This window comes from Salminus brasiliensis, chromosome 8 (genome assembly GCF_030463535.1).
Source record: "Salminus brasiliensis chromosome 8, fSalBra1.hap2, whole genome shotgun sequence".
In the NCBI taxonomy this organism is placed as follows: Eukaryota; Metazoa; Chordata; class Actinopteri; order Characiformes; family Bryconidae; genus Salminus; species Salminus brasiliensis.
Window position 1 is genome coordinate 19,256,463 of NC_132885.1, and position 14,228 is coordinate 19,270,690.

Below are 14,228 nucleotides of genomic sequence, written 5' to 3' on the forward strand. Positions count from 1 at the left end.
GTTCCGTTGTCAACACGCAGCACTAATAATGTGGAAAGTCCTGTGTTACATTCATCCTCTCTAAAACGCATTACATGCATCAGTTTTACAGTTCAGCTTCGTCGATTTTTGGAACTTTACAATCGTTTACATTTATGGCATTTAGCAGACTCTCTTATCCAGAGCGACTAACAAAGTTACTTACAGAGGTGGGCCAATGTAGTGGGAGTTGCCAAAGGACTCTTTTTGGCATAGCACAGCATACTCACCCAGAATCCTACCTCCGTCTCCCAAATGATGTGGTAGCTCAGTTGCAGGTGTTGTGCCACACCAATCACCTGATCGATTAACATTTCAATATTAACATTTAATCCTAGTATAGACATCTCACTCTCTGACCAAAATGAAAAGTGCAAGGTGTGAATTTAAGTGTGTGTAGCTCTCTTGTCTCCTTGTGCTAAACACGTTTTCACTCATTCATGGACAGAAAGAACTAACGATTAAACCAAGCGTGGAAATTAATTGTACAAAATAAATATGATACGTAGTTTTACAGACGCACGCATGTAGCGTACAGTGACACTGGCGCGCATGCGTGGTGCAAATCTACCCCCCCCCCTTTTATTCAACGAATCACTGGACGACACTTAAAAACATGGCGGGCATTCAAACCATAAACTGGACCAGATGCCACTGTATTTCATTCTGTAGAAAAGTGATTCCAGTGAATATATATATATATATATATATATATATATGTTATATATGTGTTTATACATATGTTTTTTTTATTTTAGCAGGCAGATTACATTCTGCCAAATGGACGGTGAAGAAATGCGTAGCATTATTATATCCTTAACTGACTTCAAAATTCGCGAGAGATCTAAAATAAGTCATCTTACTAATGAAAGAGTGTAAAACCTTATTTATAAAAAAAATATCGCATTACATGTTCAGTATTTCTGTATTTCATTTGCAACAAACAAGACGAGCTGCTGCAATTTCAGGAGACAGACGCCTGAGGGCGCCGTTGTAGGAAGAATCGTCCACGCTGAGCGTAGCGACAGCTGACAGTTTTGTGGGCTGTGAGTTTGGTGAAGATGGGCGTTTTTAGCTCGGGGAAGGTGATTAGCACTGTGGGATGGCTGCGTCTCGGATCTAGAGCCACTCCCAGAGCCTGTGGATCCGGAGTCCTGACTGACCGCAGAGCCGCACTGAGAGTTGGTCGAGAGACGAGTCCTCACTCTGAGGGGACAAACACGAGAGAACAGCAGGAAAGGGACAAAAGAAGCGAACTGCAGGTTTATAAACTTAACTGGATACTGAATGTCCTTCTAGGAGTGGACTGAAGGAGATTTCATTCTGAATACGAGGCAAGTTGTGCTTTCATTCAAACTTCCTTTTTTTCCCCAATCCAGCGTTTGAGAGACGTTACTTTAACTTGTTTAAAGTTTGTTTAAGAAGTGTGAGTGTGAGTGTGTGTGTGGGGGGGAGAGGGAGAGAGAGAGAGAGAGATAGGGTGGTCTGAAAAAGTAGAACAGTTCATTCATTCATTGGGAAAAAGAGGCTGCACGGTGTGGGCTTCATTTTAATCCCCTCAGATAGGTTTTAGAGCACGAAACCTTTACCTCAACACTTTTCGTGGTAGAAACCAACAAGGTTGCCTCACATTTTGCCCTCTTTGTTAACATTTCGGTAGTTGGTGGGACATTGGTTAGGCTGCAGTGTGAGGCATGCCAGATGTGGCAGAGACAAAGAACCCCTACAGCTCCTTTTCTTCTGAAGTGGTAGGAGGAGACTTGGTCAAAAGTTAAGGCTAAGTGCTGTTCTGGTCACTGTCCTTTATTTACGACCACAGACTGATCTGTTAACAAAAAGAGCACCTTATTTTGATAGGCTAGCCCTAAAGTTGGATAAGGAAAGTTTATTTTTGGGCAGCTTTCTTAGAGCACCTCAAACATTGTAGTCTGGTCCACACATTGTATCTATTGTATGTGTTATGTGGATTATTTTATCTTTTAAAAACTTTGTTTTTCACATTTCTTGCTAAAAGCTTGTCACGCTCACACTGAATGTATGGTGTATTCAAGGAATGGTCTATTTAAAAAAAATAAAATAAATAAATCATCTTTTTTACTTGCCTCGAACTCTACCATGAGTCCAACCATGTTTGGTGTCTTTACTTTTTGCACTGGAGTTATGAGGCTAATGTAGCTGAAATGGTCTTTTATTAAGCTAAAAGAGTAATCGGTTCGTTCAAATGGGTTACTTAAGTGGAATAACCCTAGTTTAATTTATAGTTTTCATATTTGGGAATTTACTAATTTACTCGCAGCTAACCTGCAGAAACAAAGACATAAACTTGAGACACCAAACATGTCTTGTCTGATGGTGTGCATTTGTGTAATTGGACACAAGTTTAAATTATTATTATTATGTTTTTTTTTTAAAACAAGGTGCCCAAAATGTACAGTCTTTGATTTCTCTAAGCCCTGTCTTTGTGAATCCTAATCTTCTTGAGTAAATTATGTGTAATCACAATTCTCTGTTTTTGCTATTAACAGCTAATACACTCACAAGACTCTAGGTTATGGATATTGGTATGTTCATGTCAGCAGTCATCAGTATGACTATTTCCTTCAAGTGCTGCAGCGTCGTGTTCTGGTCTGTTTAAAGTTGGCCTCTCTCTTTGGTCTGCTGTTGCTATTCTACAGTCACTGGTTGACACTGGGAGAGAGATTTTGGATTAAAAGTGCATAGAAGCAACATATATGCTGCTGATATAACTTGGTGTGCTGGATGTAACCTGCCTACAGAAGACAGTGTGTGTTTGTCTTGGTCACGCTGCACAGAACTATCCTCACTCTGGAAATGAGCATTGGTCCACCCACTCAGCACCTACGGCACCTTTCTCAGGAAAGTTGCATCGGAGATCAAGGCTGATAAAGCCCTAACAGAACATCGTGCTGTTTTTGGTGATGTAATGTTTATTTAAAGACTGCATGTTCTGAAGGTTGATAACGTGGTTATACAGAGATTTGGCAAAATCTGTCAGATGAAATGTGGGTTTTTATTATTATATTTACAGTGGAGTTTATTTATGATGCAATGCAGTCTTTATTATAATTTGTCGTCCATCACTGTAGCTCCATTACATTTAGCAAAACGCGCACAAACATGCAGCATACAGTCCCACTCCACCCCTCAGTTGTCAATCACACTTCACATTTCTCAGCGCTCTATAGGACTACTCTCATACAATGACTATGCTTACACAAAGAGTACAAATGTACCAACATATTGTCACCATCATGCAAAAGCCTTGCAAAATTTGCTGTTTGTCGCTTTTTTACCATAATTTGGCAGTTCTTTACATTTGTGTTAACATTTACATTTACATGTATGGCATTTAGCAGATGCTCTTATCCAGAGCGACTTACAGGGTTACTCGTATTACACAGGTGGGCCAATGCAGTGTTAGGAGTCTGGCCCAAGGACTCTTATTGGTGTAGTGCAGCATAGTCACCCAGGCCAGGAATCGAACCCCAGTCTCCCACACGGTGTGGTAGCTCAGTGCGAGGAAGTGGTGTTATCTGTTGCGCCACACCAACCACACAGTTAAAATTGACTCCCATTGAAAGTTAAGGTTTTTTTCTCTTCTTATGTGAATGTATTCTCCATGCAGCCCATGTGATGGCTTAGAAAAAAATAATGCACTGTGGTCTTTCCATACTTTCCCTTTATGATAATGAAAAACTCACAAATGTCTTTCAGAGATTGACCAACCATCTTTGATCAAGTATGAATGAATCTAAACAGTTTAGTTCATATTATCACAAACATCACTACTCCATGCAAATGTACTGCTTCACACTGTGGCTAATACTGTGTCAATACAATTTGATCATTGACCCCAAAAGATTTTAGTCTGCAAAGAAAGTAAATCCATTGTCACGCACTCTGTTTTTTTTTGTTTTTTTTATGCTGATGGTTTTTGGACACACCGCTCTACTAATCAATTATGCTAAAACATATTTATATACTAACATTTGTATAATATAATTTTCATCAGTCAACAACGCAGAGGTCAAGTTTACTCTGGACTGCGTGCTTGTGTAAGTCCATGCATCAGCACAAGTCACTCGCTTTAATGAAGATTGATTTGTAGCCAAGCTGCTGGCCCTGTTCCAAGGGGTTGTAAGTGGCAGGCTACGCTTTAGTTCTGTTTTCCAGTGACCCTTGGGAGGTGGCCATTGAGGGATAGGGTGTATTGGCTCTACAGGGGGTGAAATTCATCAGTAATTGGCAAACACATGGCTGGCTAAACATGGGCCCAATGCCAAGTAGAAGGAGTGGTTCAAATGAGGACCCAGCTGTCCACCCCGCCACACCTTTAAATGTTGCTTACCTAATGAGCTGGTTAACAATAGGGAAATTGAATTTTAATCTCATGATCACTTGCATAGCCTACATCATGTTTCTCATGTTAGTCTTTCAGTAGGTTTCAGAAGAGTCAGTATTGATGTTGGTGTAGATTGTTTGATATTGATGTGTAGATTTGGGCTGAGAATCTTCTAGGGTTGTTGCAGTACTCTTATGAATTTGCAGTAATCAGTATCATATATTGACTAGTCTCTTTCAAACTTCAAGCTGTTGCAAATGTCTTGGTGCAGTCAGGTTTCTTTGAATGACTAAGAATGTGGGCTGCAGTATGTGTGTAAATGTAGTTATTAGGCCTAATAATTAAAGTTAAGATAAAGGCCTTACTAAAAAGAGCATTTTCTGACATCCATATTGGAATCTTATGTAGTTCTTCTTGCTTCTAAAACTACTAGGATTCTAGTATTATAATATGCCTTTTGGCTCTGAGGGGTCCAGCGGGCTAAGGAACTGCCACTATACCAGGGATCGTTCAAATCCTGGGTCAATATGCCTTACATCAGCAGCAGGAGCCTGAGAGAGCACAATTGGCCTTGCTTTTTTCCGGGTGGGTCGATGGAGCTCTCTCTCTCTCCACACATTACTTTAGTGTGATGCTGGCCAGCATTGGCATCTGCTAGCTGATTCATCAGAGCTGGGTTCCTGGCACTTTCCTCAGAGCAAGTTGTTTGCCCGGTGACGTTGCATTGGCAGCAAAGAGTCGGTGGCTGGTTAGGCATGTGTCAGTCTTCACGCTCCCAGTGTCCGGAGCATTACACTTGAAATGTTTTATGGAGGCTGGGCCCCTAGAGGTATTTAAAGTGGGGCAGTATTGCTCCTTGTTGTTATAGCCACAGATTTTCCATATTAGTGTCTCAAAAATGCATTTTCCATGCATGAAAATAAAGTGGTCTCCTGTATGAAAATCATGCGTGATGGTGGCAGCTTTGGACTCCATGGTAAAGCACTTTGCTTGAGACCGATTTGGTGGTAAGCATTTGAAGGGGGGGCAGAAGTGTGATTGAGAGATGCATTTGAATCTGCCGAGTCAGGCACCCGTGGCACAGTGGAAAAGTCCATCTCTAGAGAGTTTACCCTGGCAGTGGGACGTGCTCGCATAGCAGTGTTTCAGGTCACTGAGCAAGCTTGCCAGCCCTCACAAATAGCCACAATGGCTGCTGTGCTGTTCTAAATCTCCGGCTCTGCTGCTCCATTTGGAGCCACTTGTAATCACCACAATTGCCAGCGAGCTGGGATGCAGTCTGGCTGGCACTTCATTCTGGGGTTTGCACTCAATTAAACCCCATTATGGCCAACAGTATCATTTATTTGCTTCATCTGCATCACCCGCTGCAAGGCAGGCAGTTTTTTGTTTTCCATGCTTGAGTTCGGGGCACAAGCCAGCTTAAAAAAAAAAAAAAGAAACAAACAAAAAATATGCCGTCATGCTAATGTAGAGGACATGACTTGGTTTAAAACTGCAGTTGTCGAACACACTTCTCACACTTGTCCCTTTTTCTGTAGCCTTTCCTTCTTACTTAAATATAGGTCGTACTATAAGATGCCATGCACATTAAAGTGTGAGTGAAAGAGCATAAGTAAGAGTGAGAAATGTTGCTTAAGGGTGAAAACGGGGGACTTTTCCCTTTACCTAGGCCATAAGTGTAAAATTGCACATGGACCAGCTCCAGGAATTCTAAATTATATACTATTCTTGTTGCTCTTAGGAAATTAAGGGCAGCTGCAGAGTTTTGGATATGAGCCAATGAAGACGTGAAAGGTGCTGTGTGTGTGTGTGTGTGTGTGTGTGTGTGTGTGTGTGTGTGTGTGTGTGTGATGTGGAGCCCACAACTAGACCTCCAATGCACTATTCACAAGGTGGCTTCAATTTAGGGCAAATATATATCCAAAAATAGCTGGTCTGATCTGACAGATTTACGTCAGTAACTGTCCAGCATGAGTATGAGGATTAAGTTCAGCAATGAGACTGGGTTGTTTAATGCCCTTCAACTATATCCAATTATGACTGGTCATGTTTGACCTGTAGCAGTGTGCATGACGAGCCATGTACAGTAAATCCTTTTAAATGTGGCCGGGGCATGAGGCAGTTATGTACAGTTAGTTCTATGGGCCAAGATTGTGAATTCATGATGGGGAAGGGTTTGCAGTAGGGTGGTAGGGTGAATGTGATGCGATTCTGAACAGTGTGGAAAAAATGAAAGCTTGACTAAATGAGACTAGACTGTAACTGTGGCTATCTACATGGGTATCCCCGAATCAAGGAAGGGTTAATAAGACAATGAATCAGTTGAATCAGGTGTTCTATAGTCTCAAAAATAAAGATGCTCCAAAGGGTTCTTTAAGCAATGCCAAAGAAGAACCATTTTCTGTAAAAGAGGTGAGTGAGAACCTTTTAAATTGGGAAAACCCTTTACATCCACTTTTTTAAACTTTAAGGTTTAATGGTTCTTCACAGACATCTATTTAAAAATGTTTCTTTATGAGTAAGGACTCTTTTGTAGCACCTTTTATTTTTAACTGTAGATGATGGACAGCACAACGCTGTGTGTAATTGCTGTTTTATGTGTGTTCTCTTTTATGCTCAGTGTGCCAGACAACAAACATATTGTGCAGTCTTTTTTCCAAAAAGGAGAAAAGACACTATTTTTATCAGCATTAATAGCAGTCATAGAGTTGCCTATTCCACGCTACACCACTTTCCTGGCCAAGCAGAATAATCTCTCTCTTCTTTATCCGTAGATTTCGGCTGCTCTTCCCCTAATGGATTTGTTAGCCAAGACACGTGCCTCAACACTTTCTCTAGCGTAGTTACTTCACTGTGTGTCTTTCAGTGCCAACAGAATCTGGGCTACTGGACTACAGGAGCAACTACTTGCGACAGAAATGACAGAGTGATGAAACCCAGAACTAATGCACTGTTAACTACTCATCTCTGTTTTTTATAATATTATTTTTTCAATCTGAAACGGTCCATCTGGATTACTATCAGCCTATTCATCATAAATATCTAAAAAAAAAAATACATGAGGTTTTCTTACAGGTCATCACTGTCCGCTCCACAATAATGCTTCACAATCTGGCTGTAGTCATAGTCAAATGCGTATTATTTTGATGAAATGAGGTGACATAACAAAGACTGACCAATCATTGAAACATCATCAATCAGTAAAAAAAAAAAAAAAAAGCACCTGTGTAGGAACACAATGTCCAAACACTGGAAAGCTATTCAAGTGAGGCAGTCTTTGCACATTGTGTATTGATCTTTGTGATATGAATGCTGTGAGGTATAAATTAGAACTTATTTGAAGGTGTCCTTCCCATTCATAGCCCACTGTTAATAGACTCAGCAGTACAAACAAGTCTTGCAGAGCACCAGGAGACCTAGGGAGAAAAATGTGCAGATGGGGTTCAGCAATACCGCACTTCTGGACAACAGTTGCTATGAACTAGAGAAAGTAATCCATGCAAATGTTTTCTTTACTAGACTGATGTTCCCTACTGCCTAGATGTTCCTTCATGAGGGATTTACTTTTCCTGTATGTGGAGGTGATTTTAAAAGTAGAAAGAAAATGGTATAGTGTGTTAGCTTTCTCATCTCTATAATCTCAAGAGTTCTTGGCACTAAGCCGCCCCTTTCCTCTATTAAAAATGCCCTTTAATTCTGAGCAATTAAATCTTATGCGGTTATCCTTGAAGTGGGTTGAACTGTGGATTGTATCTCTTCACCTGGTTGCTAAGCCACAGATATTGCCATGGTGTGAAGCAGGAGATGGATTTTAGTCAGGCATTAGGTTATTTATTTATTTATTTATTTACAGTTTGTTAAAACATAATGCAGTAGAGTGACTGTCAGAAGAACATGGCTTTTAATTCATCAATCATTAACAACAGATAAGAAACTATGGTTAAAAGTGTACGGGGGAGGAAAAAAGCAGGGTATTGATTGTCCACTTTTGCATAATATACAGGATGTCCTGACTGGGTGAGTCCCAGGGACAGTGTGGTTTTCAGGAACGTGTTAATGATGCGTCGGTGTTGATAGTTTGCTAGTAAAATGTAGAGCCCTTTGACTGACCCTGTGCTTAACTGTTGTCATTGTGCATGGCAGAGCAGGATAAGGCACATTCGTGCAAGAGTAATCTGGGATGCTGATAAGTTGTTCATGGTGGTTCGGCACCTTGGCAGCTGCAGCTGTTTGCAGTGTGGGGCAGTTGTGTCCGTGCCAGTGCCCAGCCCCCCAAACCCTAAGCTCTACACCCGTTCTTAGCAGGCTCCCTGCTGATGCTATCTGCTAATCCCCCTACGTTCACAGACGTGCTCCAAGTCCATGTGAGTTTTGTTTCCAAATGCCCCTTTTTAGACAGATTTGACATGATGCATGCACAGAAGGGCTTGCCTTATGTTATTGGCAGAGACTCATCAAAGCTGTCTTTTTTTGTGGTTTATTGTGATTTATATCGGAGTTAACATCTAGACTTGGAAAGCTCTTTTTGGAGAGTAACTTTTGACCAAGTGTATTTTTACTGTCGTATAAGAAGTACTGTTTTACACTGTTTGCAAATGTGCCCCCACTGGTTTGGTTTTGTCCATTATCAGGTGCCAATCAAAATTGTGATATCTTTTTATATTGAGAATTTCTTGATGTCACTAAATGTTTATTTTACTCTCAACTGGAGAGCAGCTCTCCTGTACAAAGATTGCTTTGTTTTGTTTGTGCTCTAAAGAAACCTACATTAATATTCTTAAAGTGACATTTGGATAATGAAGATGTACCTAATTAGTTGATGTTCTGTGTCAGTACCACTGAAATTGTGAGCAGCATTGGACATAAACAGTCAATGCACCGTTTTAAACCTGCCAAACTCCTCTTACAGTTAAGCATTCGTTAACAAAAAGCACAATTTACCACTACAACAGACTCAGACTCTGTATAGTACGTCTTCATCCAAACCAAACCTGGAACACTGATCAAGTTTCTATCAATTACAAGATTAAATGCATGTACCTGATCTCCATGACCATATCCAAAGAAACCACTCCTGCTAGTAAAACAATCTCTGAGCTTCTGGGCACCCCTATTAACTATCTGTTGAAGTCACAATATTTATTTAGAATATCTTAATCATTTATCTTCTCCATTTAATTTTTTTTTCATAGATGGAAGGTTTTGTTACTCTTTATACAAGATGGCATCTTTCTGAGGTGCACCAATGGCAATTTGGAGGCTACAGACTAGTGTAGTAAAACAGCGTAAAGAGCATGTCACTTCACTATGGCCTCTCTGTTTTATTAGCACACAAGCAGTTAGCAGTTCGGTAAAGCTGAGTATCAAGGCAGTGAATGGAGCCGGGCCTCCTTTTATCTCTTGTACATAGTAACAGGATTTGTGGTCAGAGGAGATTGGTAAAGTGGTTGAAAGAATTGGCATCTCCAGCAGTGTCTTTGTCTCCACACCTCTGTTCACTATACTCCATCTTCATGGGTTACAGTGGACGGTTTACAGTGAGATTGCTGCTCGGAAACAGACAAACCTTTTGTTAGCATCTTCAGTCAAGACCGAGTTATTCCCCCTTAGCTAAATTAAAATAGGGTCTTTGTTCAATTCAAGACCCTAACCCATAAACATCCAGGGAATAAGCAGGAATCAAGACCGGGGACCATGTTTTTATTATATATATTTTTTTCGTTACATCATTCCCAATGGGATTTCTGACGTCCATAGAGTTCTGAGCTGAACTAAACAGCCTGGTTGAATAAAATGATCCCTGTGGCCCAAAACTGCTGCTGTGCAAACATGTTTTTTTTTGTACTGCCCGTTTAGAACTCGCAGAGCTATGGGGGCACACAACTCCGGGGGAGTGTACAGCTCTTTGCCTCTAGGATTAATGCATTGCTGTATAAGAAACAAGCATTTAAATGTAATTAACACAATATGTGTGAGTGTCTGGATATGAAGGGTCTTCCTGGATTAAACATCTGATGATTTTGTTTTCTTTCTTCTCCACAGGGGGCGATTATGTCCAAAATGGAGGTGAAGACGTCACTTCTCGATAACATGATAGGGGTGGGCGACATGGTTCTTCTTGAACCGCTGTCAGAAGAAACCTTCATTGGGAATCTACGAAAGCGATTTGAGCACAATGAAATCTATGTGAGTTCTACCAACATTTGCTAACAGTTTGAATGCAACGTGCTTCAGTGTATTACTGAGTCTGTGCCAGGATTTTTCATGTTCTGAAGAGTTGTGTCTTGCAATCAGCTGTCTTATTTGTTCCCATGCTCCCACTCCTCCTGTCTGCCACATCACACTAGTGCCTCCAAGTTTAGCACTAGGCAGATTCACTGCGAGTGAGTATGTTTACATTGCACAGCATGGAGTGAAATTGGAGAGCGGAGAGGAAGTGAACATAAATTAGCATTTCTTCATTGTTCTGTCATTTTTTTTTTTTTCTTCCCCCTCTCAGAATGTCCCATTTATTTAGACTTTGCGTTAGTAGCAGGGGCACATGAGCGGCCACAGAGCATGACAATTGATGAATTAGGTTGTCCTGGAATGTAGATGCTTCTTTAAATAAAGCAGAACATCCAGAGTGCGTTGGGTTAAGGGTAGAACACGTTGGGTTAAGGGTAGAACACGTTGGGTTAAGGGTAGAACACGTTGGGTTAAGGGTCGTCCTCTATTGTATTTCTTTAGGGATGGTGTTCTGACTGTAGCTTCTAACTGAGGCTTGTAGTCTCTCTGGTTTTCAGTGATTGGGCAGATTCTGCATTATGCTTCTCAATCTAAAGTTCTCCAGTTACATTGCTGCATTTTCATCTCTAGTGTCATCTATCAATTTATATGGTAGAACCAGCTGTTATGCTTTGACTGCTTTAAGGGCAGGTCTGGAAAAGCACAACATTCTATAGATCAGCATGATTTAAATACTACATTTAGTCCATTCATGCACATTTAGCTCAAATAAACTGAGATACTGCTCAGTTCATAATACTCTCATATCATATTTGGTGAATATTAAGAATCGCTAACTAATACAGGCTGTGATTTGTTTGTCATGTAATAGTGTAGTTTTAGGCTTCATGAACCCTGGGTTTTAGTCCACTTACGGAAAACATGAAGTAGCTACAGATAATGAGAATTTTACTCTGTAATTATGAAAGCAGGGAGTGGCTCACTACCACCAATGCCGTCCAGCTGTAGAAAGCTTTTAACACTGTGTCTGCAGCCTTGTATTTGCTGCTAAGCCCCAAAGCTTGTGTACATGGACTACAGTGTATAACATGGAAAAAAACAGCATTTAATCTGTCAACTAGTAGCCTTAGTAGTAAAATAAAACTTTTGTTTCATGTTTTATTTGTTAGCCTGATTGGTTTGACCTGCATGTAAGGATGTCAGTGAACCAACCTGGCCTCATCATTTTTATCTCGGCCTTTTTATCAGATCTTTTTTATCGGATGGTTTTTTATTATTCAAGGCAGCTAAAACTGCAGTGCATTTCAGAGCTTATCTAATCACTTGACTGTTATATACTGTTACAGTAGACACAGTATTATTGTCAGTAAGTAATATGTTTCAGTAAGTGATAGAAGTGGAATTATGAATCACAGTCCTTGAATTTATCTTGAACTTCTAGACTTTGGCCATGTATTTTGGCTGTAGATAAGGACAGTGTTTTGAAATGGCCATTAAGTGTTGTCATGAATAATATCCAGTTCCTATTGAATGCTTGACCGTGAAGATCAGGATGTGACAAACCCATTGTGCATAATCCATTTACAGATGTCTCTTGTGGTTTTAAAAAGTAACTATAGTAACCAGCTCCATAACGTCACAGTATACACCACCAGCTAAGTTTAGAACTGATTTAAATGTTTTTGTACTAGTCTGCTGTCCATATCTGTAGTGCAGATAAATATCTCTCCTTGGTTCCCTCATACTAGTGTGACCATTTCACTTTCAGAGGGTTGAGATAAAGCTGCTCCCCATCATTATGGGAAGTAGAAAGAGGTTTGTCTGGGTGTGTTTCTTTCACTTGTGTGTAAGAATAGGATTGTACGGAGATGCAGTTATGTGATGTATTCCCTCACACATACCACATCACCTACACAATGGGTGCCATCTATGTTTCTAAATCCAACACCTTCGATTTACTCTTGTTTTCTACATCTAAAGGCCTCATTATGCCACCCATGTCCTCTCAACAATAGATTGTGGGCTGTGTTGCTATGGGAGAGGCCTAACTCTTAGCTGAGAGGCTTATGCAACATGCAATATAATGGAAGGTAGGTGAGGCCTGTAAGAATCACTTATTGTTCTCAGGCCTCCAACATAGTAAAGCTATCCACCTGCTTTATTTTTAGAACCACTAGTTTGACATGGGTGGGAATGCTATCACGGATATGACTCCTATGATAAAATGAGGTGAAAAAGCGTGAGATGTATAATAAATTCAGTGTAGTTCCTTGCTGGCCCTTGTAAAGTCTTTTTGAATGTCATATTGGTCCTATATGACTTTGACGCAGACTGATAATTGCTAGTTGGAGAGTTTTATGTGCAAATAGTTGTCTGCTACCTGACCCATCCCTCTGACACTATGGCCATGACTCCTTATTTTAGTTTCACTTGTCCTGCTGGTGTCTCCTGACATTCCACACATTTTTCTATTGTATTCTCATGTGCTTTTGGACCCCTGCATGCCTGAACAATAACCCAAGAATTTCCAGCTAAACAATGTTATGTTATATTTTGTTATTTTCCCTTTTTTTGTTTGGTTATGTCAGATTTTGAAGCTTATGTTTTTTTCTGGTGAATATGAATTGACACTCAAGCTTTCAGTGCTGGTAAAAGAAACTACAGAAAAGGAAAAAGTGGTCCTTCATTTACTCTGCACTTTGGATTGTATATAATATGACCTAGGTTTTCCATAGGTTATTGACCAGATTTCTTTCCTTTTGTTTTTCTCACTCTTCAATCACTCGAATTGCAGACATACATTGGCAGTGTGGTGATCTCTATGAACCCCTACAAGTCCCTGCCCATCTACACAGCCGACAAGGTGGAGGAGTACCGCAACAGGAACTTCTATGAGCTCAGCCCACACATGTAAGTCCGGCCACCAGCCGCTCTGTTCAGCCTTTTCAAACAAGATGTGTAGGACACACTCTATGTTAGGTCGCAAACAACAATGCTTCACTGTTTGCCAACAAGATGCAACTTTATCTTCTGGCCTGATTGAAATGTCAATTCCATACCAACACTGCAGAATTCTGCATTTTTCTGTTGACTGACGAGCATTCGGAAATGTTTAACCCTCCTTGTCTGACCAAACACAAGTGATTCTTTTAGTTTACAGCTTGTTAACAAAAAATATGATAGACACGATATTGTGCAGAATTTGAGCACATGCATGTGTGCTAATAAAACGCTTTTATAAAATTCAATAAACCAACTTCTTACAAATCAGTTTGGATATACTTCAGTTTAGTTCTATTCTCCCCATTTCAGTCCATTTTAGTAGACAAACTGATGTCTATTCTGAAGTCATCATTGCCTTTCTAATTCTCAGGCTGTGAAACTTACTGCAGTCATGACACCTAAGTCACTTCTCTGTCTGATAAATGTCTGATCCAAATGTTTGAGCCAGCAAGCTCCTCCCTGCTTCGTGTGACCCCTGAGACATGAGGGTCCAGTTCTAGGTGGGGGATGGGATGGCCTCTGTTGCCACGCTTCGGCTAATGACCATCTGTCTCTTAAGAGTGGTGCCAGTAGACTGACAAGATGGCCAAAGTCAAAACAAAGCAGACTGCTC

The 14,228-nt window shown here is 40.5% G+C and overlaps 1 protein-coding gene across 4 annotated transcripts in view; it reads left to right on the top strand.

Annotated features, from left to right (window-relative positions):
* Window positions 1-1,143: 1,143 nt before the first annotated feature.
* Window positions 1,144-14,228, top strand: part of myo1b (myosin IB) — a 66,343-nt gene continuing 53,258 nt past the window's right edge. For 2 of the 4 annotated variants that reach the window (XM_072685988.1, XM_072685990.1), the window contains exons 1-3: window positions 1,146-1,352; window positions 10,427-10,570; window positions 13,407-13,522. In XM_072685988.1, the coding sequence (XP_072542089.1) occupies window positions 10,436-10,570; window positions 13,407-13,522 (251 nt within the window). In that variant the 5' untranslated portion in view covers window positions 1,146-1,352; window positions 10,427-10,435. Of the gene's footprint in view, window positions 1,353-10,426; window positions 10,571-13,406; window positions 13,523-14,228 lie in introns of all 4 variants that reach the window. The other 2 variants (XM_072685986.1, XM_072685987.1) reach the window with 2 other exon arrangements.